At 46.5% G+C, this 25,741-nt stretch overlaps 1 protein-coding gene across 1 annotated transcript in view; it reads left to right on the forward strand.

Annotated features, from left to right (window-relative positions):
* Nucleotides 1-14,603: 14,603 nt before the first annotated feature.
* The window catches only part of LOC129345202 (ovostatin-like), an 88,240-nt gene continuing 77,102 nt past the window's right edge, over nucleotides 14,604-25,741 (forward strand). The window contains exons 1-4 of the mRNA XM_055002209.1: nucleotides 14,604-14,845; nucleotides 21,366-21,549; nucleotides 23,580-23,736; nucleotides 24,439-24,491. Of these exons, the coding sequence (XP_054858184.1) occupies nucleotides 14,667-14,845; nucleotides 21,366-21,549; nucleotides 23,580-23,736; nucleotides 24,439-24,491 (573 nt within the window). The 5' untranslated portion in view covers nucleotides 14,604-14,666. The remainder of the gene's footprint in view (nucleotides 14,846-21,365; nucleotides 21,550-23,579; nucleotides 23,737-24,438; nucleotides 24,492-25,741) is intronic.

Consider the following 25,741-nt stretch of genomic DNA (forward strand, 5'->3'; position numbering starts at 1 on the left):
CTCCCCCTGCCTCCGGGCTCCTGAAGGAAAACCCGAGCAGAGGCTTTTTGCAAGCGACAGAGAGAGAATCTCCCCACCACTCTTCTCCCAGCGGAGAATTGCATGGAGCAGCTGCTCTTTGTAAGACTACACTACCCAGGGAACCTTGCAGAACCCGACACATGAAGAACATGTTGGGCATCTCCTGTAGTTTGGCTCCCATAATCAGGGGATTCTAGAAAGGGGAATTTTTAGCAGGCAATTACTTAGTGGTCTCTAATTTTTTGGGGTCCAAGCTCCCTTCTGCCAAACTGGGGAGATTATAGGAAGGTGCAGAGCAAATGCTGGCAGGTAAGGTGTGGGTTGCAATCTGCGTGTGAGCAATAGCTTGAACAGAGTAGCGCCTTGAGCTTGTGACCTTCTAGACAATGGGAATCAGGAGCTGTTTTCCAGGCAAGAGTCATATCCACGTAGGTTTGTCTGCATGACGTCTTCCTCCACCAAGCATCATGGAAAGAAGTTGTGTAAGGCTGGCAAGTTTTCAAGGACAGCTGTCTATACAAATAGTGTCTTCCTCAGCGGGGAGGAGGAGATAAAAAGTTGTGTTTGTTGAGATCTATGACACAACTGAGATTCTAAGCTGTGAGAATTTAATTTATGGAATTCACTGCCACAAGATGTAGTGATAGCTTATTGGCTTAGGCAGCTTTAACAAAGATTTAGAGACAGATTTATGGAAAAGAGGTTTAGCAATGGCTATAAGCAGTGATTGCTAAATAAAACCTTGATATTCAGAGACAGTGGATCTTCAGCAAGGGAGGGCTGCTTGGAGGCTTCCTGGAGGCATTTGGCAATGCGGGAAGAAGTATGCTGGACTATGGACCTTTGGGTCTGTTCCAAGTTTTTCTTAGCCTTAAGACTTACAATGTCCTTGCAGATATGTCCTTTTCTCTAAGAATTCTCCTCTCTCTACCCTCTCTCTTTACTCCTTTCCTTCTGTTTTTTTCCTGCCATTTCTTTACACCCCTCCCTTTTCAGTTGTTTTCATTAAGGGGCAAACCCAATGCCTGAGAGGTGCATCGGACTGAAATGGGGAGGTTGTGGCCTGTGGGCTCAGTCCAAAGAGGAACCTACCCTGCACGTTAGATGGAGAGGCAACCGTGCACCTGGTGCCTACAGGTGGGACGAGCACCCCACCCGACAAAGAGGTGCCCAGACTTGAATCTGTGTGAAGGCAGCCATGGCAGAATAGAGCAGAAAGGCACAATACACACACACACACACACAAACTAACAACCATCTTCAGCCAGCTCAGCCCTGGTGGACAGGTGCCCAGGAAGAGGCGTGGTGGGGAGACAACAGGCCAGCCCAGCCAAAAGGCGCTCCAGGGTGGGGTGATTTGTTTCTCTTGAGAGGCGACGTCTTGGCGATCCCCAAGGCAATGGATGCTGCTTTGGTGGCACTGTAATGAACAGGGCAGATTGGAGTAAGCAGCCACTCAACTAACTATTGGAAGTCATCCTTCTTTCAGTCAATTAAGATCAAAGCCTATTAAATGTCTATATTATACAGATTTATGTATTAATAAATTCTCTCTTACTTTAATTCTCATGTGATACAGTTCAGAGACGAATTGGCTGTATGAGCAGTATCATTAAAGTGAACTATTGGAAGCCACACACACACACAGCAAAGTTGCGGGATGCCTGCTGAGCCATGAAACGGGACCTTGCCCAGCATACCAGCTGCAGGTGGCTATTGGGGAACAGCTCGATGACTAGAGGCACCTGGAGGGAGGCGACCTGGGAAGCGGCTGCCTGTGATGGTCGGCCCATGAGCCAAGAGGCTCTCTGATATGGGGAGGGGGTTGGGGCGGCCTGGCTGCACTCAATGATACCCACAGGAGCCGAGCAAGGAGGTGGCTGCCTGTGAGTGGAAGCACATGGCCAGGCAAGAGGCTGCCTGGCGTGTAGAGGGCAGTGGTTGCCAGGTGGCTGCCTGCGAGCTGCGGCACATGGCCAGGCTGCCGGGCCAGTCAAGAGCAAGTTAGTGCAGCTGTAAAAAAGGTATTCGACCAGCTTTCATTTCATTCATTTTCATTTATTGGATTTATTATCCGCTCTCCCCGCTCAGAGCGGATTACAACATAAATAAATACATTACAATAAAAACAGCATTAAAATCATAAAGCAGTAACAATACATTTCGATGGCAACCCAGTTTGCTGAACCTCCAACCAAAGACATTCCATGTGGTGGGAACGGGCAGAATATATCAGTGGGAACCAGAGTGAGGAGTTTTTTTTAATTCCCCCCGCACAGGACACCAGCAAGGAATCCCACCTGTACCTCGGCCAGAGCCATATGCCTGGCGGAACATCCCCGTCTTGCAGGTCCGGTGGAAAGATAGTAAATCCAGCTGGGCCTTTGTTTCAGCAGTCAGAGAGTTCCACCAGGTTGGTGTCAGGAGGACCACAAAGGTCATGGTCTGGTCAAGGCCAGGCTAGTGAGTATCTTTGGGTCCAGGGACCACTTCTTTTAGACCATTAGCTGTCCCCCTCTCTCAGGGCTTTTTTCTGGGAAAAGAGGTGGTGGAACTCAGTGGGTTGCCCTCGGAGAAAATGGTCACATGGCTGGTGGCCCCGCCCCCCCCCGATCGCCAGACAGAGGGGAGTTGAAATTGCCCTCCGCGCCGCTCCAGCGGCGCGGAGGGCAATCTCAACTCCCCTCTGTCTGGAGATCAGGGGGCGGGGCCACCAGCCATGTGACCATTTTCAAGAGGTTCCAGAACTCCGTTCCCCCGCGTTCCAGCTGAAAAAAAGCCCTGCCCTCTCTTAACTTGACAGGCCTGGCCTCATGGATGCATGCTATGGTTAGTGTTACCTTGAAGCTAGACTATTTGTAATGTGCTCTACTTGCGTCTGCCGTTAAAGGCAACGGGGAAGCATCACGGTATAGAATGCTGTTGGTGGTTACTCTTGAGCATCGGGCAGGATATGCTTATCACACCCATTCCACAGACATTCCTTCAGTTCCCAATCAGTTCCTGGGTTCAATTCAAGGTTCTGGTTATATCCTACAAAGCCTTAATGGCCTTGGACCCACACACCTGCAGGACTGCCACTCCCACTGATCCAAGGGAGGCCATCTAAAGGCACCGCTCTGCAAAGGGGTAAGATTGTCAGCTGCCCATTCATGCGCATTCTCAGTGGTGGCTCCCAACTTGTGGAACCCCCCGCCTGTGGAGTTCAGGACAGCTCCCCCACTTTCAGCCTTTTACTGCATTTCCTGGCAATTCACTTTCTGCCTTAGTTCATTTTCTGCATTGGTCTCTAATTCTCTAATCTTAGTCCTATTGCATTGTTCATTGGTTGCCTTATATTTTATTGCACAGTTAATATCATGTAAGCCCTGTCCTGGATAGCCCAGGAGAGCCTGATCCTCTCAGATCTCAGAAGCTAAGAAGGATCGGCTTTGGTTATTAATTGGATGGGAGACCTCCAAGGAACACCAGAATTACAGAGGCAACCTGTAATCCATCGTGAGTCTCAGAAAGATGGACTATAAACAGATAAATAAACAAACTTTTTCTGCCCATTCCATAGTGACAGGGTTGCCTCAAAAAAAGCCCTTGAATAGACAAAAACAGCCCTATCTTCCCTCAAGGTAAAACAGGAGAACAAAGCCTGGATGGAAGACCAAATCACTCATCTGGGCTCACATGGGGAGAGGTGGTGACGGTCCTTCACGGCTGAAAGGCATTGGAAGTTGACCAGCCCTCTTGCATTGAACCTGGAAAAGTCTCCGCAACCAGTCCAACTGCTCTGATCGGGAAGGACTGAACAGAGAGGTCTTTGAATGAACGTCTTGCACAATCTATTTGAAGGTCGTCAGCAGCAGTGAGGTGACAACGTTCAGCTTCTTGCATTACTGTGAAAGCCAGGAATTATGGAGTTCACAACCACACCTATGAGGAAATGTGCCCAGCAAAAAAAACTACCAAATGTACCTCAATCAATCAATCAATCAATCAATCAATCAATCAATCACCTTTATTGGCATTAGAAATAATAATAGTCTACAATCAGAGACAGGGATAGGCAGAAGCATAAGCATAAACAAGCAATTAGTAGCTGTTAATAATAAAATTAATAAATATTCAGCAATCAGATGCAGCTATAGGCTTGGATTTAACTTTATAAACTTCTGCTAGAAATTTTGCAACACTTAAAGTAACACAAGGGTTACGATCTTCTAAAAGGAAAACTAAAATCCCTCCTTTAATAAAATTATTATACTGAAGGTGTTCAGTTAAAAATTGTTTGCGTAACAGACCAAAAAGAGAGCATTCTAGAATAATGTGGGATAATGAGTCGAGGACTTCTAATTCGCAAGGACTTACCCTGTTTTGAAGGGGTGCTTGCCTAAAACTGCCAGAGAGCACCATTGATGGAAAGGCGTTGAAACGTGCTAAGGTAAATATTCGGTGCTGAGATGGGATGTCCAGAGCTGAGAGATAGTGTGGCATCATTCCTTGCCTTTGGTATATGCCTAAGTTGGCTGCAGAACAGACAGCGGGGTGCAGGGGGAACACCTCTTGGAGTTCATGTTCCATAAATCTTAGTTTAATTGTTCTTAAGATATGTAATTCATCACATAGGGGTAGGGAGTCCAATGCAATGCCAAGCTTTTGCAGTTTGAGAGTAAACATAGAGAACCATATGCTACTATGCCTCTCTCTCATCAAATGAGATAGCACAAGCTGTCATGTTCAGATCTAAAGTGAATTTTTATCCAGTACTTGAAAGCCATGATCCAGGCCTTAGTTTCCAAGAGGTGAAGACCCAACTCTGCACATATAGATATATAAGGGACACAATTAGGGACACCCCAAATCTGTCGGAAGAAAGTTGATTGTACACCCTCTACGCAGGGCTTAAAGGCTTTGATCCACAGTGGGTTTCCATATAGCAGCCGGGGAAGGATTTTTGCATTATAAATTTTCAGAGCTGCTGGGACAAACTGGTTGCCTCCTAAAAAGAAGAACTTTTTGATTTGCGCCAGTGAGCATCGCACTAAGTTTATAGTTCTGTTCCGATGCGTTGGCCCACTAAGGTCGTAGCTGAAAGTAATTCCAAGATATTTAAAGGCCTTCACTTGTTCAATTTCCTTAGAGCCGATGCGCCACCTGAATAGGTGCCAGCTCTTAGAAAAAAATAGAATTTGGGATTTTTCATAGTTGATTATCAGCCGATTCAATTTACAATATACCAAATGTACCTTTCAGTATGCAAAATTTACAATGGAGGGGGCCTTCCCCTCCAGCCAACCCACCCCTTCTGCCTTGACTCCACTCACCTTCCCCTGGGACCCTCCCCAGGACAGCTCCAGCTTCCCAATCTGCCTGTGTTCAGCTAGCAAACCAGACATTTAGCTCTGCCTTCTGCCCAACTGGACCGCCCCCGCCCCCGAGCTTTTCCATGTCTTTGTCATACCTTTGGTTGCCTTCCAGGTTCTTCCTTGTTATTTTGTGACATTTCCCAAATTTGTTTCATTTGTTTCATTCCCGACCCCCCCTGCTTTGCCCACTGTGGGATGGGAAGTTCTGAACCCCTCCCACCCCCACTGGTGCTGTTTCCTGGCGGTATCCCCAAACACCTTTTGCTGGTGGCAGCTAGGGGTTACAGTAGTGGTTGCCACTGGATTGGCATGCAGAGCTGGCTTGGCATACCCTTCGTCTCTGATTCATTGGTTAGCAAGTGAGGCTTAGAAAGAGGCTCCCCCCCCCAAAAGCTGCACCATGGTCAGTGCTTGCAGGCTTGGAATTGACCCCCCCCCCTTTTCTTCCCTTCTCCATGATGCCCCCCTGAAGTAGAAGCTGCAACCCAAAGTTCTATGCTGCTCCCTACTGCCACGCCCTTCTTCCCAAAGATAAACCATCACTGTGATTTATGGCTACCATATTTATACTTAATAAAATTACATACGATCCTTTCATATTCCATAGATGGCAAAAAAGTATTGCAACAAATAATGTGATCCTTAATCGCAAATCTAGAAATGTCCCATCCTTGTGATATTGTTGAACAGCTGTGATGAGCATCTAGTTGTAAGCCTGTTTTGTAACTGACCTTCTTAGTGGATCTCCCTCAGAAGTTACCTCCCTGCAATGAACCAAACCATTATTGCTCAAGGGACACCACACAGCTGAATGGAATCTTAATATTCTAAAGTAGCTTATGCTATAAACTTTATAGCATATGTTATAAACTTCTTATCTACAGCTCAACACTTACATTGGAAGCAAGCCAGTCTGATAGCCTTTCTTTAAGGTCAAAACAGGTGCCAAACAGGGAATTGCTCTTCATAGCAACTCCTGGCTCTAAGGAGAAAGAAAAGAAAGGGAACTATCCTCCACTTGCAAGCACAGATGATAACATAGCCCCCTTCTAGGCTGTCCTGACTGCCAATAGGAGGAGAGAGAGCGTGTTTGGCGTGCTAGACTGAAACAGCAACAACTGATATTTTTTAAAGCTATCTGATGGAGAGAGGAATGATCGGTAGCAAAGAAAATGTGGTTGTAAGTGCTGTGCGGATAATCATCCTTTGTCACTGCAAAGGCACCTGCAGTTTTCAGGAGTGTGCTAAGCCACAAATTGTCGCAGAAAAATGGATGAGAGAACATTATACTTAGTGATACACATGTACTCTAGAGAACTTTATATGGACTCTGTATGAACTTTGCTGTAGTTCTTTCTAACTCATTGTATAACCACACAGGAGTTCTTTCATCTTTGACAGCTAATTAAAAATAGTGCCTAATGACAGTGAATCCACACGAGTGGGATATGATAATATATAAACAAATACAATACAGTCAAAACTTGTATTGGAGTATAGAAACTCTCAACACAATCCAAAAGTCAAAAAAGTTAAATACGGCAATGAATCATACATGAAAGTCAAAACTCAAGTCACACAAAAATCACAGTGTAACAAACTACAAAAAGGAAGACATCCAACAGGTAAGCTTCCAATAAAGGATGAAACAGTCAATAATCTCTGTTTTCTTTCCACGTGGAGTTGATAAAGGTGGGATGCAGATGACAGAGCCCACAACGCCCTACACACAGCACTGGCTTGAATCCGCTCTTCCTCTTCAAGGGCGAAATATTTCCACCGTAACAATAAATAGTAATAAATATTATTCAGTGTCATTCATCACAGATAATCTCTGGATAGTCAAACAAATCAAACCTGGCGTCCTCATGTGTGTGAATTCACTGTCGTTAGGTATATTTTGAGTAGGTTCTTTTTTGTCTTTGTTGAATTAAAAATAGTGGACAGTATCAAGATAAATGTTCTCTAATGGTAGAATGGACCTGTGATAATCTGCTCACTTAACTTTTCCTGTCGTTTTTATTGATTTATATTTTTTATCTTGCAGCTGGACATAGCATCACTTTTTGGCTAATTAGAAGGCCACATGGTTGAAAATGTGAATAATTGATTAGTTCTTCTTACACCAATCATAGTTTATCTATGCTATCACATGAAAAAAAACTTAGGTTTTTGCATAGGATAACATATAAAAACTGCTAACATAGCACAGATCAGAGATTTGGCTGAAATAAAAATCTAGGTGAGAAATTTGTCTTTGTAATGTGTGCTATGGGAAACCTAATGCATTTCATAGTAAAACTGATTGATTTAAACTTAGAGTTAATTGAGACATGTTAGAAAACTTATTTCTTGTGGCCTTTATTTGCTCCATCTTTGTAGGTTTTATTTTAATAAGCATTTATATTTTGATATCTTGCTTCATTAAAAAGGCTAGAGTTTATTTCAATAAAAGAAAACAAACTGTAAAAAAGAAGTCTTTGAGTCTCTCTACACGAGACGTCTTACACAGGGACACTCAAGTGTAGGGGGATGCAATGTTAGCTGGGAAACATAGTTTAAAAAGACAGAGCCAATGGAGATCGCTCCTCACAGGGTTTGTTAATTTCATCTTTGCTTCCAGGAGGGGAAGTGAAACTGACAGCGCCTTAGAGGAGGCAAAGATGAAATTAAGAAACCTTCTGGGGAGCGATCTCTGCTTGACTCTGTCTTTTTAAACTATGCTTCTCAGCTATCATTGTGTGTCCCTTCACTTGAGTGTCCCCATGTAAGATGTCTTTGTCCGGGGTCTGAGCCCCAGCCCCCAGACTTGACAAGAGGGAACAGCAGGGGACAAAAGGGTGGCAGCAACCCCACCCCCCAAGCCGGCAACCAGGGCCAGAACCTACCTACTCCAGGGGGAGGGGGCGAAAGGCCAGGACCTCAGAGGGGTGGAGGGGGCAAGGAGAGACCAGCCAGTCCCACCTTCCAGGGGGAGGAGAGGGGGCTAAGCAGGCCAGAGGGAAAGGGCCACAGCAGGGGGGATGTGGGTCCAGCAGCAGCAGCAGCCCAAGCAGAGCCCTTACCTGGCAGGGAGAGGAAGCAGCTACTACAGCCCAGAGCCACACCATGGCTAGAAGACAGCAGCCTGGCTCAGGAGTTGCTAGAAGTCAAGCCTCTCCAGGGGGGGCTGCCACAGGCATTCTGGGGGAGGAGATGGGTAGCCCCGCCCAGCATTGCTGAGCAGGCAGCGCAGAAGCTGGCTAAGGCAGCTCCTCATGAGCAAGGCCAGGCAAGCTCAATAGCACAGAGGCTGGCTGGGGCAGCTCCTCATGAGCAAGGCCAAGGAGCCCTCAGCTGGGGATGGCTCGCACTCAACCCCACCCTGCCAGCAAGGCAAAGGAGCCCAGAAGGGATTAGTGGTTGGAGGGAAACACCTGGAGGAATGCACAGCTGGGCCCGGTCAGGAGGGGGAACAAGCCTGGAAGGAGGGCGGGGCGGAGAAAGGAAACCCTATAAAGGGTGGCTAGGAAGAGCTCTGTGGTGGTGGGTGTGAGTAAGGAGTGATGGTGTGGAGTGAGAGCAGAGCAGAGCGGGAGTGGAGGCTTGGAGGAGAGTTCTGGGAGGAGGAGATGATGGAGGACGCAGGGGGTGAGCAGGCCAGGTTGAGCAGGCCAGCGAGTGGACTGAGAGGGAGTCTGGGTGATGTATACTGCCCCTCCTTCCACAGAGCAGGGTCCTGCAGTATCCCTGGTGCCCCTCTGATGTCAGGGCTGGCCCAGCTGGCGCCCCGCCCAGCGGTGGCAGCAACAAGCCCTGACAGTCTTGCGGAGGGAGACGCTTTGTGTCTCAGGAGGAGATTATTGCAAGAAGAAATGTATAAATGATTTTGTACTGATGAACAGCTTCTTTAAAGTAGAGAACACTGTTTCTTCAGGTCTTAATCTAAGGCCTGGAAACTGCTCAGGGTTTAAGATAAAATCTTTAGCCTGTTCAGTGGAAGCCTTAATTAAACATGGATAACAATCCGTTACAAAACCAGCCATGTAATGGTGTTTTCATGAGCCATTGATTGCCCCAGAGTAGGGATGCCAACTCTGACTTGGGAAAATCCTTAAGATGGGTGTGTGGGGGGCTGGGGAGGGCAGGGTTCAGAGAGGGGGATAGCTCTGTAAAGGATGTGGTGCCATAGAGTCCACCCTCCAAAGCAGGCTGTTTTTCAGGGGAACTGATTTCTGTCCACTGGAGATCAGTTGTAACTCTGGGAGAACTCCAGGTGCTATCTGGTGTTTGGCAACCCTAAATCAGAGACTTTAGAACATGCAAGAGAATTTCCTGAGATGTCTACACTTCATGTACTCCAAACAAACCTTATTGCAGAGGCCAAAAGTAAATTCCCAAAGCCATTTCAGTTTTTTCTGGAGCTTCTGGTAAAGCAGGATCAATACCTTCTGCTCTCTGACCTCTGACAAAACAGTGTAGCTGAACTGCTTGGTTCACCCTTATAAACGTTCCAAAAATGTGTAATATGCAGGTTACGTACCATGTGCATGGAAAGAATGAATCATTTGTACATTAATTAGAGTGTCCTTGTGCAATGGCAGGGAGGCCCTTGCTAGAAATGTCTGCAGTGGAATTCATGAGATTTGACAAGTCGCAGCAACTCCCATTCAGGTTCAGGGCGGCGTCAGTTCACAGTTGCTCAATGTGACTGAGCCAGCACCTCTTGGTTCCCACTACTGATGCATGGTGGGAGGGGCTAGTGAGTGTTACACTACACTCCAGTGCTTGCATTGGATAGCAATTCCAAGCAAAAGTCTGATCATGGGGAGACCCTTTAAACTGTATTAAGTCTAGGTTATTAAAACACATAGGAAGGGAGCTGTTCCTGTTGGCAACAGAGGATAGGACTCGAAATAATTCCAGAGGAGTTAACCATGTTAGTCTGTAGTGGCAAAATAGTAAAGTGTCCAGAAGCACCTTTAAGACTAATCAACTTTATTGTAGCATACACTTTCGAGAGCCACAGTTCTCTTTGCTCAGATGCACTCGAAATAATGGATTTTATAGGAGGGAAGGTACTGGCTGGACATTATGAAAAACTTCTTCAAGTTAAGTGTAATTCAGCAGTAGAGTCAGCTGCCTAGGCATGTGGTGGGTTCCCCCGCATTGGCAGTCTTCAAGGAGCGGCTGGACAAATAACAATGGCAACAACAACATTCAGTTTATATACCACCCTTCAGGACAATGTAATGCCCGCTCAGAGCAGATTACAAAGTATGTAATTATTATCCTCACAACAATCATCCTGGGGGGACAGGCTGAGAGAGCTCTGAGAGAGCTGTGACTGACCCACGGTCACCCAGCTGGCTTCAAGTGGAGGAGTGGGGAATCAAATCTGGTCCCCCAGATTAGAGTCCTGCCACTCTTAGCCACTACAACAAAGTAAATACTTGTCAGGGATGCTATAGGTTGCTCCTGCATAGAGCAGGGCATTGGACTAGATCGTCTGTAAGGCCCCCTCCAACTCTGTGATTCTATAATTCTATTACATCACACGTTAAGATTTCTACCCCTCTGCATTTGCTTGCCTTGTAGCATGCAGAAGGTTCCAGGTTCTACTCCCAAATCTCTAGCTACAAGGATCAGGTGGTCGGCTATGTCAAAGATCTGCTATCCGGGACAGCCTCTACCAGCCTGAGTAGAGAATAATGATTTTGATGGGCCTATGGCCTGATTCAATAGAAAGCAGATTCATGAGTTAAAAAGCAAAAATCAACCAAAGAAAACTAAAGGCAATGATATTTCCCCATCCTCAGGGTCAGCTCAAGCAGATTGGCGTTACAATGCTTCTAAAAGCTGCCCAGACTTGGACTTGGCAAAGAATACAGTGGGATGGAGTCCCCTCACTGGGGGTAGCCACTGAGGTTGCACCTCTGCCTCCATAAATAGCAACCTGAAACCCAAGGAAAGAGGAAGCCTCTTAGGATCTTCAGACTTTGGGTCTGAGTCTGAGTTGCAGAACTTCTCTAGCTGGGTTGCAAGCCCCTAGAGAGCTGCTGGGGGGAGGGGGGGCTGTTTCCTGCATTTTGAAAGGCTCTGCTGCAAAGGCATCCTACTTCCTGCCACCCCATCTACCAGCAGGACAGGTATATGGGGAATTGTTACCCAAATAAGTGGTCTCTTAATTAGATGGAGGAATTACTTAAGGAGATGGAGCAAGAGGGGTTAACTGGGAAGCTCCACCAATGTTTATGGGGATTATTCCCTTAAGAGAACTTTCAAATAAATCAGGCAAATATTCAACCAGAAAGGTTTTCATTAAAAGAGAAACAAAAGGCAAACAATCAAGCATAAAGCACAAGGCTAGCTGAGAGAAAAGTAGGGAGGAAAGAGGAGAAAGCAATTAGAGGGAGTGTGATAATTAATCAAAGAGGAAGATCCACAGAGGAGCAGCAAAATGACCAGCGTTTCATAGAGAGAAAACCCAAATGAAGTTGGGGATGGGTATATGGATCTAGAACATACACACACGAAGTGGTATCTGGAGAGAATAGATATAGGGCAAAATGCCCTCCAGGGCCAGCTGACATTTGCAGCCCCAAAGAAAATAACGGTTTGTCCAGAGGTTGAACTATAAGTTCAGAGAGATTTGATGAGTCCTATCTGTGCTGAACGAGAGGTGAGAAATTGCTTGATGATACAGCAAGTACCAGATGGGAAAAGCTACTGGGTTTGCTGAATAGCTTTGATTAGGGTACATGGGTGCAAGGAAGTGAAATAGGGCATTGATGAGATTAGCCAGGAGTTTCTTGGGATGCCTCATTGTCCTAAGTTAAGTGTTTCTCTCTGAGGCATTGAGGGGTGCCAGCCCGCCACTCTGACTCACATTCTGGTAGTTTTTCAAGCTCCTGTCTGGCTAGCATCCACTTTGGACCAGGTAGCGCCTTGGCTTATGGCATATGAGGAAGATGTTTTTATGGTATTCCATGTATAAACTGCCCTTTTAGTGTAAGGAGGGTCTAATTTCTAACAGAAGGGGAAGAGATGCACGTGATGCAGAGATCAGCAAGAAAGGAAACTATGCCTCCATTTTGCCCCCTGTTGCTTGTGCCACTGGGTTATTTAGGGGAGCAGTAAGTCATGGCTGAATGGCTAATATTACTTTTTTAAAAAGTCATCTATAAAATTTGTGCGATTTGCAAGTTAATCCTGATTCAACATTGAGCAATCACTGGTTTGCTCAACCAGTTAAAGTGCTATGGAATTAGCACACTGGTGCATTCTTTTGCTGTCCTTATCGGTGCTCTTTGTACATGTTTTCATGCACAGTTCCACTGAAATTCAGTTGATTCTCTTTTGCTCAGGAAACATCAGGCAGCATGAGTCAGAACGGGATCGACTCATGCCATACGTTCCCCGGAGACTGCTCCGTTCAGCCGATAAACATCTACTCGTGGTCCCTGGCCCTAGGGGTGTTCACCTTGCTTCAACCAGGGCCAAGGCTTTCTCCGTCCTGGCCCCAACCTGGTAGAACGCTCTGTCCATGGAAACCCAGGCCAAGTCAGATTTATTATCTTTCTAACAGGCCTTCAAGACAGAGATGTTCCACCAGGCATGTGGGGGTTGAGGCGGGCCAAAAAATTGGCCTCCTACTGGGGGCTGGGGGGGGGAAGTGTTGCCCCCAGATAATCGTCATCTGATGGCTGGCCATCCTGCCCTACAGATTTGTCTTAATGTTTGGTGGATGTGCAATATGGGTGTGACTGTCGGATATAGATATTATTGTACTGGCTGACATGTTTTAATCTAATTCAGGCTGTTTTTATTGTATTTATTATTGCCTGCAATCTACTCTGAGCTGCTTGTGGGGAAAGCAGAATATAAATAGAATAAATTAAATTAAAAAATAAATAGAGTCAACACTGTGAACCCAATTATTTTTGTTTGGCAAAAACACAGGAGCTGCTTTTGAATGTTCTGCCTCTAACAGAGGCTCCTTTGAAGATTCTTGGGAGTGGGCCCAAGTCCTTGGGTGGTAAATTAATATGATGTAACATCAAATTAGCACAAGGAATTTGTGGGCTGTACAGTGGAAGAGAGCAGGGTTGCAAACAGCCTCAGAGATGCCATGCTCCACGAAGAAAGGCAGCATAGCTGAAGGTTATAGAGGGGGGGGGGGAAACTATGCAGGCGGGGCTGTCATTTCTTTTAGAAGGTCGTTAAGTCACACCTAAATTTTTTAGAAGGTGAGCCTCATGAGGAGACATGCACTTGCTGTACTGCAGGCTCTTTAAATACCCTTTTCACTGCTGGATTCCTTTAAGTTATGTGACTTAAGTTAAAACTTAGACATGAAGATCTTAACTGGTTTAATTGCTAGCCATTAGACATGGCTAAGAGGAGCTGCTGTCCTGGATGGCCCAGGCAAGCCTGATCTTGTCCGATCTCAGAAGCTAAGTAGGGCTGGCCTTGGTTAGTGATTAGACCCAGCAAAGACCGGGTTGCAGAGGCTGGCAATGGTAACACCGCCCCCCCCCCCCCGTTAGTCTCTTGCCAGGAAAACCCCACCAGGGGTCGCCATAAGCCTGCTATGTTGATGGCACTCAGTCTCCACCACCAAGAATAGCTACTACCCCTTCTGATTTTGCTCCTTCTCTTGCTAAGCGATACCAGGCTCTTAAGTGAGGGAAAGCCCTCCCCACCCCCTGCTCCATCAGGAGTCCAGAAGTTGCAGGGCGGGGAAGGTCTCTGGTTTCCTGGGAAGAGGCGCTGCCAATAGTTTCCTGGAAGGACAGGATATCTGTTCCTGGTTCCAGGTGATTTTCTCTTGTCCCATATATCTTCTACACCTTGAGAATGAAACAATGCCTGTTGCCCAAAGAGGAGGCATTGCTGCAACATGTATGTGAATGCAATGTCTCAATTGTAAAGATTCAGGTGCAATGAGGTCTTTGAAAAGGCTGTCCTTTGCATCCTGTGAGAGAAGACCCTCTGCTTCATGGTGAGTTGTGGCCAGAAGCAGAAGTCTTTCCACTGTCCTGCAACAAATCAGATGTGCCGTTCTTTGTGTATCCTTGATCCTCTCTGGTACTTGTTGTGAAAGACTTAGGACAAGGTTTGGATTGAGTCAGTGAACTCAAGCAGATAGTGACTTGCCCTTTGACAGAGACACAGAGGTGTGTGACATGCACAGAAGAGAGGAAAGTCGCTTTGCAATAGTGGCATCACCTGGCCCTGGATGCAAAGGCAATAGCAGAAGAGATTAGCGTGGAAGGAAATGAACTCCAGCATGCAAAACTGTTCCTGATGCAAACAGCTGGGGTTTCCAACAAGAGGAAGAGGAGGGGCAGTGAGTGGCCAAAGCAGCTTAAAAACCTGGGACTCAATTACTCACTTCGTTATTCTCCCTGCAGAGTAGAGATGGGCTCCTATATTTTCCTCTTGGTCTTCTGCTTGCATTTAAGTTTTGCAAAGTCTCCAGAACCGTAAGTGATCACATTTTTTTGTTCAGTTTTTGTTATTTTAAAAACATTTCTGTTCTGCCTTTTACCAATACAATCTTTAAAGGGGCTAATATCAGGGTTTGTGTGTTCTTTACTTTTGCTTACAATTTGTTTTTAAACGCATGATATGAATCAAGCAAAAGGTGAAACAAGTCTGTATCAAGTATGGTTAAACAGGGAAGACACTCGCTAATGGATAGGTTACTGGCCATAAACAAGCAGTTGGTTCATAATATGTTGCATTCCATGGTTGTGGTGTAAAGGCCAAGTCAAATCTCTCCTCAGTTATGATCTGCTGGACAGACATAAGCCCCTGGGCTTTCACAACTGCTGAACGTGCTAAAGTCAGTTGGTTTTGCTTAACGTGTACCAGGTTAGCAGAACAAATATTCTAGGACTGGTTAATTAATGTATTCATATTAATGTGATAGGGCCAAACTGGGCAGTTGGGGGAGGGGTATTGGCTCAATTAATGGGATAATAATTGTTGCCAACTCCAGGCTGGGAAATTTCTGGATACTTGGGGGTGGGGGCTGTGTGGTGCAGACGAGCCTCAGCAGTGTATAGATTCCATCCTCCAAAGCAGCTATTTTCTCCAGGGGAATTGATCTCTGTGGCCTGGAGATCAGTTGTGATTCTGGGAGGTTTCCGGGCTCCACCTGGAGGCTAGCAATCCTAGAACAGATAAGAGAGCCTTTATCTCTTTCTGATAAACTACAGTTCCCAGGGCTCCATGAGAAGTGGGAATGAATGGATAATTGTGGCTACGTCCCCAGAAAACAGTAAGAGTCAGGAGGGAGACATAATGGTCTCCCACAGCATCTTGCCTGGCTTTTGTTCTCGTAACCAAATAAGGGGGAGGGGAAATGTGAGAAGATGGTTCCTTTGGAAGGCCAGTAGCACCCTCACTTTGGAGAGGGGAGTTGTACAGAGGCCATATTGCAGGGTCTTGGTAATAGTGTTGGGCTTTGGCTCTGCCGTTGCTGCTGAAGTGTGTGTGGATCACAGACTCGTGGGAAGTGCCAGCCTCCTTAGAAAACTGGCTTGTTCTTGCAGAAAGAGAGCTGTGTGGGCAGTGGCATAATCTGCTTTCTTCCTCAGTGTGTGGTTTGGCTCACTTGCTTAAACTAGTTGGCACTATTTGTACCGCAAGAGGTTTATCTTCAGTGCATCTGCCCCTTCTGTGGCCTGCTGTGGTCCAGAAAGGACAATGGGAGGATTGACTCTGGATTAGACATGGGCACGAATGGGGGGGGGACGAACACCCTGTTCGTCATTCAGTGCCATCCACGAACAACGAACAGGAACTGTTCCCTGACTTGTTTGTCGCTTGTTGTTCGTGGGGTCCAGAACCATCCCCAACCTCCCCCTTAGCCCCCCTCCCCTCAAACCCGCTTACCTAGCCCTTTAAAGATCCCTTTAAACTATCAGCTGGCAGGCGGCAGGGGGGGATTCCCCCCGGCTGCCTGCCAACTGATAGTTTAAAGGGCCCTTTCCTGCCACGTGCAAGGAGCAGGGCTCTTTAAACATCCCACAAACTTACATTCCCAATGTCCAATACCCACCAAATTTGCAGGGTACATAGTCCTCACTGTCCTCTGAAGACCCCCCAAGTTTCAGAGAGATTGCACCCCAGGAAAGGCATGATCCACAGGTCTCCCTGTTGGCTGTCATTTTCTCTTCACAGTGGCAAAAACGGGACTCTCTGCTGGAGGTACTCTGAAGGGTTAAAGCCAGAAGGAGTTCAGACAGAGTTCAGTCCCTCCTTCCCTTCGGTTGCCAAGGGATTGATTGCAGCAGGCGCCAGACTGTCTGATTGCACCAGGCTTGCCGAATGGCTGCCAAAAGGCAACGAACAAGGTTTTTAACGACCACCTGTTTGTTTAGGATGGGGCCTCACAAACAGCTTGCTTGCGAACAGCAGATTGGGCTGTTTGTGGTTTTTTTCTGTTCGTAATGCTGTTGGTGCCCATGTCTACTCTGGATGCTAGAGTGTGAGATGAATGAGTGGTGCCTTCGGGCCATCTTCAAAGCTCTTTTCCTAAAGCCATATAGTTTCCTTTCCAAGCCACGACTATGATAATCAGTTAATCTAAAGTGCTTCCCTTGACATGGCCTGCTACTTTAAGGCATTCCCCTTTTGGCTCCAGCAGAGGAGATCAAGTCCAATTTGTTCAACGTAAAGTTCCTTCTTTTCATGTGGTCCTTGACTTTTGTCTAGAGCTGCCAGTCCTCTGGTGGAGGCCAGGGATCCCCCCCCCACTTCCAGCCTCTGTCCCCCACAACCACCAACCTGGCCAGGAGGCAAAATATCTCCTGAGCAAGCCCACAGTGGGTGTTGTCCCAGCAGAGTGACGTCATTGCACCAGCCATGGGAATGTTCTTGTGCTTAACTTGGGGCCAATTCTTAAACAATCGGCCCAGCCCAAAGCGTGGGAGCATTCCCGTGGCCAGCACAATGATGTCACTCCCAGAAATGATGTCATTGTTTCATCTCTGGGAGTGCACCCATTGCATAGATTTTCAAGCTGGAAATACCGGGTCTCTTCTCCCTCCCTCCTAATGGAAGGGGGACCTGGTATTTTGGCCTATTTTCTTTCTCTTGGTCCTGCATCACCTCCCACAAGCCAGATTCCAACTAGTCTCAGATTCCAGCTGCCGTTCTCCATTTTCATGCCTCTGCTTAGTTTGTTTCAACCTTTCCAAGTACACAAGAGCCTGACAGACCCGGGCGCCAGTTAGTCCAGCAACCGGTTCGCACTGCAGCCCACCAGCTGTTGTGGAGGATTGTGCAGGGCATAGAGGCCGAGGGCCTTTTCTGATGATGCCTCCCAGTTCTGGGTTGGGAAATTCCTGGAGATTTGGGTGCAGAGCACGAGGAGGAGAGTTATGATGCCATACAGTCTCAGGCCGTTTTCACACTGCTTACCGGCCACGGAACATTGCACCAAGCTCCCGGAACGACAGCGTCTTCCTGGTGCTGCCATTCTCGTGCAAAATCATGCCAGGAAGACGCTGTCGTTCCAGGAGCTCAGCGCGATGATCCATGGCTGGTAAGCAGTGTGAAAACGGCCATAGAGTTATGGGGCCACATAACATCTGCCCCTCCCCTGCAAAACTACAGTGATGACATCAGTTCGTACCCCCTCCCCCCTTGCTTATATTTGGCTGGGAAGAGTGGTGGGAGCTACCATTTTGGTAGTTTAACTGTGTTTATTGTTGGTTCTGATTTTTAATGCATCTAAATGGTTTATTTTTGTCTGGAGATCAGGGGGTGGACTACCAGCCATGTGACCATTTTCTCCGAGGGCAACCCACTGAGTTCCACCACCTCTTTTCCCAGAAAAAAAGCCCTGGTATAAAGTGTTATTGAAATAGTAACAACAAATGTATATAGTCGATTAATTAGTCAGGCTTCCTCTGCCAGCGGCCGCACCTTTGCAGGTGCTTGCTTTTCCACCCAAGAGCTTCACGGTGGTGATTTATTATTTCCAGTTGTTATCTGTGTTGCGACTCCTGAGGAAGACGTTTTGAAACCAGTTCTTTGCCTGGCTCCTTGTAGAGTCGCTGGGGCTCTTGTTGCCCCCAGGCTTTCTTCCTGACACCCGTAAAAAAGAACACAAGTACCTTTAATATGAAAACAATTTATGACTTTATATTTATTTGTTCTCCATTACCTTGGCTGGTTGTATTGGTTGCCGCTGCCTGTTCTGATTGTATTATTATGGTACTGTAGCACGTTGCACTTTAATTGGCTATACATTTGTTGTTACTTTTTCAATAACACTTTATACTATTTTTTCACTGTGTTGCCCTCATACATGCTGCTTGTTTTGGTATTCTCTTGAGGGTTGCTCCTGTTGCTTTTTTGGTTCTCCAGTAGAGGTTGGCAACCCTGTTCCAAACACTGGGCTTTCTCTTCAGTCATCCCGGCTAGTAGCCGTTGATGGTCCTCTCCTCCGTGAAACTGTCTAACCCCCCTTTTATAATTATCTATAAAACTTATTGAGTAAGGAAGTCTTTCTGTCTTTCCTGGCCCTGATTCCCAATCATTTCATTAGTGTGCTCAAGTTCTATTGTTGTTGTTGCTGCTGCTGTTCCTCTGGTGGGGATAAGGGATCCACCGTTCCCAGCCTCCATCCCCTGCCACCGCTCACCTGGCTGCCAGGGGAACAGGCATGGAAACAAGCCTCCCTGGGCATGCTCCTGGCGTGATGACATCACTCCCCAGAGTAACAGCATCACGCAGGCCCTGGGAATGCTTCCGGACTTCTTGCCAGCCAATTCAGCCCATTTGGGGATCCAAATTGGCCAGGCACAAAGCTTGGGAGCATTCCTGGGACCTGTGCAATGATGTCACTCCCAGAAATGACGACATTGCGCTGCGCTGGGAACATGTGCACATTGTGCGAGCTTGCAAAGTTATCAAAAAGGTACATGTCAGATCCTCTCCCTCCCACTGGGTTTCCTTGGGTCTCCTCCCTCCCACCGAGAGCCAGTTTAGTGTGAGAGCCAGTTTGGTGTAGTGGTTAAGAGCAGCAGGACTCTAATCAGAGAGCTAGGTTTGATTCCCCACTCCTCCACTTGACCTTGGGTCAGTCATAGCTTCTACGAGCTCTCTCAGCCGCACCCACCTCACAGAGTGATTGTGATTGTGGGGATAATAACATACTTTGTAAACCGCTCTGAGTGGGCCTTATGTTGTCCTTAAGGGCAATATATAAATCAAATGTTGTTGATGTTGTTATAAGGGGACCTGGCAACCCTACTCCCCACTAGTCTTACTTTTTTGCAGTCATGGCTAGCTGCAGGAATAGCAACATGTCTGAAAAAGTGGCAATTTGTGATGACCACTAACAGCTCCAGGAAACAGCAACAACTCTGATTTTTCCCCTTAAATGCAATCATTTGAGGAATATCAGTGTGTATCTTGATGCAATGGCATTTTCAGCAAAATCATAAGTTTACTATCAATGGGTTCTGTTTACTGAAACATACCTTGTAAAAGAGAGCCGAGAATGGAATGGTGTCATATTTACCCAGAGGATCTCTCCACTCATGCACACTGAAAAAGTCCATTGAAGCAGGGCGCGTTATCCCATCCAGCTGAACTCGCTCTGCAACTCCGTGGTGGAGCTCAGTTCTTGGCTTCTTGACAGACATGCAGTCAGAGTAATGACAAAGGCATGAATGAGAAGAGAGGCCAAAATCTGCTTAGATAAATGCAGTTCCAGCACCTGCAAGCTCACCACCCAAACCGCATTAACCTTTTCTCACGTGGTAATACACGTGAACCTTCAGATTGTGAACTGGGGTGTCAACAGGGTGGTACTTTAATCTGTAATTCTTACAATGGATTGTCGAGTTGGATTTCACTCGTGTCCACATCTGTCCATTCATTTCTTGAATTTACATTTGAGAAGAAATTGGGATTCGGCATCAGTCTTAAATGTTCGAGGCCCCACATGTTCCAGGGGTCTCCTAGTTCTCATTTGGGGTGTGTGTGTGTGTAAAGTGCCCTCAAGTCACACCTGATTCAGGGCGGCCCAAGCAAGGGGGCTTTCGAGGCAAGTGAGAAGCAGAGGTGATTGGCCATCGTCTTCCTCTGCAGAGCCTTCCTTGGCGGTGTCCCATCCAAGTACCAGCCCTGCTTAGCTTCCAAGATCTGACAAGATCGAATATCAGTCCCTGGCAGGCAGATCCCTCAGTCCCTCTCCAGTGAACACATGGTTCCAATAGAAAATCCTTTATTCGGGATTTTACAGTTCAGGTCTGAACTCCATCACGTAGCCTGGCAGAAGTGATGATTCAAAACAAAAGGCCAATCTTATACTTGAGTTTTCCCGTGCTCCAGCAACGGTTACGTTTTGGCGCGCAGGGTTACACGGGTTCTGTGAGAACCCATTATAGTTATGGCTAAACAGTGAGTACACAATGTTAGATTCCCAGCATCTGGGCAAAGTAACAAATGCAGGCACCTGGAGTCTCCAAGGTCACGTCTAGCTCGGAGATGCATAGTTCTGTGAGATAACATGGGGGGGGCCATCCAGTCTGGAGGAATAGCAATTATAATATGGAAAGAACATGGCTAAGGAGAGAATACGGCTGTAGACATTCAATACACTGTGGCTTCAGGGATATAACAATCATGGCAAGGCTGTACACAGTCATGACATCGGGCTATACTATGCTGCCTTCCCTCCTCTCATTTTGGGTAGAAGTGCAAACAAACATAGTATCTCCTCTGTTCATTTTTAAAATGCTGTCCAAGGTATGGATGGGAAGGTATGGATGGGAAGAGGTGCCGCAAATGCGTTCCTGCTGACTTATGAATATGTGTGCAGTCCCTGACTCATCGCTGTGCTGTGAATCTCTTTGGAAACAAATGGCATGAACTGTATTTGAAACTTAAGTTGGCATTTCTGAAAATCGCATGCTATTGCTTTGGCTTTTCACATTTCACTAGTTCCCTGTGATCATTGGTCTCACTCTTTAATTGCAGGCAATATGCCTTGATTGTACCAGCCGTCCTACATTCTGACACACCCAACCAAGCCTGTGTGCAGCTTCACAACCTCAATGAGTCTGTTTCCCTGGATATTACACTGGAGTACAACATGGACCACTATGACCTCTGGGAAGGGTCTGTGGATGAGAATGACTTTTCACAGTGTGTTAACTTTACGGTATGGAATCTGAATTCTTGGTCCTGTATGGCTGTGGAGATAAAAGGCAGGGGGGTTAATGAAAAGGAAGGATTTGTTTATAGCTTCCCTGTCCTCAAAATGCCATCAATGTGCATTTTACTTTACCCAGTGAGAGATGAGAAGTTTCTGTCCCAAGGAGCAGGGCTTTTTTTCAGGGGGAACGTGAGGGAACGGAGTTTCAGAACCTCTTGAAATTGGTCACATGGCTGGTGGCCCCACCCCCTGATCTCCAGACAGAGGGGAATCATAGAATTAGAGTTGGAAGGGGCCATACAGACCATCTAGTCCAACCCCCTGCCTAGTGCAGGATCAGCGTAAAGCATCTCCGACAAGTATTCATCCAGCCTCTTCTTGAAAACTGCCAGTGAGGGGGAGCTCACCACCTCCCTAGGCAGATGATTCCACCTTTGAACTTCTCTGACCATGAAAAAGTTTTTTCTAATATCCAGCCGGTACCATTGTGCATGTAATTTAAACCTATTACTTCGCGTCCAACCCTCTGCTGCCAACTGGAACAGCTCCTTGCCCTCCTCCAAATGACAGCCTTTCAAATATTTAAAGAGAGCAATCATGCCCCCCCCAACCTCCTCTTCTCCAAACTAAACATTCCCAAGGCCCTCAGCCTTTCCTTGTAGGGCTCAGTCTCCAGACCCCTGATCATCCTCGTTGCGCTCCTCTGCACCTTCTCAATTTTGTCCACATCCTTTTTGAAGTGAGGCCTCCAGAACTGCACACAATACTCCAGGTGCGGCCTGACCAAGGCAGTATTAATGAGGGGCTATGACCTCTTGCGATTTTGATGCTATGGCCCCTTTGATACAACCCAAGATTGAATTAGCCTTTTTTGCCACAGCAGCACACTGACTGCTCATATTTAGTTTACAGTCCACTGTTACCCCAAGATCCCTTTCACATATACTACTGCCCAGAAGTGTATCCCCCATCCGGTATTTGTGCTTCCCATTTTTGTGGCCCAGATGTAATACTGTGCACTTGTCTTTGTTGAATTGCATCCTATTCACAGCTGCCCACTTCTCCAGAGTATTCAGGTCTTGTTGAATTTTATTCTATCTTCTTGGGTGTTTGCTACTCTTCCCAATTTGGTATCATCAGCAAATTTAATGAGCAGCCCTTCCACTCCTTCATCCAGATCATTGATAAAAATATTGAAAAGTACCAGGCCCCAAACCACTCAGTGGCGCAGAGGGCAATCTCAACTCCCCTCTGTCTGGAGAGCAGGGGCCAGGGCCATCGGCCATGTGACCAATTTCTCTGAGGGCAACCCACTGAGTTCCACCACCGCTTTTCCCAGAAAAAAGCCCTGCCAAGGAGATTGTGGTATTTATACAATATGACCCAGGGATCAGCGTGTGCTTATTCTAGTTTTATGCATTCAAGGTGGTGCCACAGGCTTCACAGAATTGAGGAATTTGAAGGAGCTAAGAAGAAGTATTATTACTCAAAGGTGCTGTTCCTCTGTCCCTTCCTCTGTCTCACAACTCTGTCCCAAGTTTTGCCTTTGGGCTGCTTATCTGGTCAAAATACAGTTTGCCAACTTTCCCAAAGGGAGTGAACAATTTCTCCAAATGGTAACAGTAAGCTATTGATTGGGAGAAAGCACCTGTTGTGAAGAACACAGAGAGCCCGTCTCCTCTGTGTACTGAGCAGCGCTCCGATTCCCCACAGTTTGTGTTTTCTCCCAATCAATATCACTCCTTTGCCATTTTGGGAAAGTTTGGAAATGGCCTTCATTATATCTAGGCTTCCTCAGGAGTGCCAAAACATCAAGGGCCGGGAAGTCAGATCTCTCTCTCTTTTTAAAATTTTATTAAAATATTTTATTGTGCCTTTCCTCTCTGCTCAAGGTGCCTTTTGAAACCAAGGGAGTTCCGACTGATGACTTGACTCATAAAGGGGGCCAACTGATCCAGCGAAGAGCCCCTTTCACCCAGCTGCTCTGGTGAAAAATTAACTAGGTCTTTTCCTCTTCAATGTTTCCCTGTGCCCAGGTGCCTCCCGCAGCTTCTGAGCCACTGGCCTTTGTGGTTCTTTCTGTCAAAGGCGCCTCACTCCACTTCCATGAAAGGAGTTCTGTGGCTCTCCGGAACAGAAGCACAGCAGTCTTTATCCAGACAGATAAGCCCATCTACAAACCTGGACAGAAAAGTAAGTGAAGAACATCTGGCAAACCGCAGCAGAGAAACCCAATGGCCCTATCACTGCCAAAACCTCTACCGACTCTGATCTCTCTAAGAAAGCTGCTGGATTTCTAGGAGCCAGTGGATAGAACTGTACCTTCATTTTATTTCTTTAAAACATTTATTAGCGACTTTTCTACTTTATGGCAATTGAGGCAGCTTACAATAGAAACGGCACAGAAGACATAAAAAGACCATGATTTAAAATAACAATTAAGAGCTGCCAAATGCCAATAAGTAGAAAAACCAACCAATCAACTGCTGGCCTGAATAAAAAACCCCTCAACTGCCTCCTAAAGATTTCAAGCAAAAATGCGGCCATCTTGTATTTGCTTTTGCCATTTTAAAGTGATTTTAAAACGCTACAAGGGCCCGGTCCTAATGGCCCACACAGCAGAACTCCCCCCACCATGCCTTTTCAAGTACCAAAACAGCTGGGGAGGGGAGAGCTTCCATTTTCAGGGTATTTTAAAATCAGTATAAAACTGTAACAGGAGCCTGTGGCAACCATGAGTTCACCATTGCGTTTTGTTTGACCCTGAGAAGCGAGGCAGGAGCGCCTCTCTGGGGAGCTTGTGGTTTCTTTAAAAGGTCCTGAAAAGTTGATAGAAAAGTGCTGTTTGTACCACCATATTAAACATATTTTATTAATTCCATCCTTTCATTTTAGTAATGTTTCGAGTTATTACTCTGGATGAAGATTATAAACCAGTTAACAGAACGGTGAGTTTAATCCAGATTCAGTAGCTTTTCAAGCAACTGTGAATTTTGAAATATCCTAAATACTTAGAAATTAAAATCATAGTGGGAACAAAGTTTTGCAGTTTTTCAGAGAATATGCCTAAAACCTAGAAGTGTTTTAAGCGTTTCTATGATCCAAAGCCATCTCTACCCTGGCATCTAGGGCCGGATCTAGGGTTGCCGGTGACCAGGGCAACCCTAGTTCAACCTAGTGCGCGCACGTAGTGCGCACACACTCCTGGCACTGCATGATGATGTCATTTTGATGTCATCACTCAGGGCAGCGGAGGCAGTGAGCAGGGCTGGGAAGCCGCCTGTGCCATTCACTTCCCCACAGGCAAATAGCACGGGCAGCCTCGCAGCCCCCCGCGCTGCCTTTCGCCTGCCCTGCAGGACAGGGGGTGGCCGACTTGCCACACACCCCTGTCCTGCAGGGCAGGCCAAAGGTAGTGCAGGGGGTTGCAAGGCTGCCAGGTTTGCCTCTATAGCAGCCCCTGACTCTCAGTAGGCCAGAGGGGAAAGGGGAGTTAGAAACCCTGCAATGCCCATCCTTGCCTGATCCTCCAAAAAGGATCCTCCATAGTTCTTCAAGACTATGGGGTCTATACTGGTTCCTTCTTCACCTGGCAACTTGACCTTTTTGTTAGTTGTTGCACACATTCCAATCACTAGAGATTTGGTAATCAATGGGAGATCAAGTAGAGTGGGGACCTGGGGGTGGCTGATGGCAATGATGTAATATCACTTCCTGGAGAACATGGAAGTGACTACACTCCTCTAGAAATCACTATATTTTACCATAGAGCTCTGACAATTCCTAGAGAGCCATCAAGTCACTTCCAGGTTTTCTGTTTTTCCCAGGCTTTTTGTCAGACCACAGAAAGCAAGTTTGGTGTAGTGGTTAAGAGCAGCAGGACTCTAATCTGGAGAGCCAGGTTTGATTCTCCATTCCTCTGCTTAAAGCCAGCTGGGTGACCTTGAGTCAGTCACAGCTCTCTCAGAGCTCTCTCAACCCCACCCACCTCACAGGCCAAGGATAATAATAACATACTTTGAAAATCACTCCGAGTGGGCATTAAGTTGTCCTGCAGGGTGGTATATTAACCAAACGTTATAGAGGACAGACAGGTTATGATGGTTTTAAAAGTTTTTAAAAATCACCTCAAATAAGTCCTTTGAAAAGGTGGGGAAAAGATATAATTGATTCCAAAAGAAGATCAGGACTTACGTAG

Source organism: Eublepharis macularius, chromosome 18, assembly GCF_028583425.1.
Source record: "Eublepharis macularius isolate TG4126 chromosome 18, MPM_Emac_v1.0, whole genome shotgun sequence".
In the NCBI taxonomy this organism is placed as follows: Eukaryota; Metazoa; Chordata; class Lepidosauria; order Squamata; family Eublepharidae; genus Eublepharis; species Eublepharis macularius.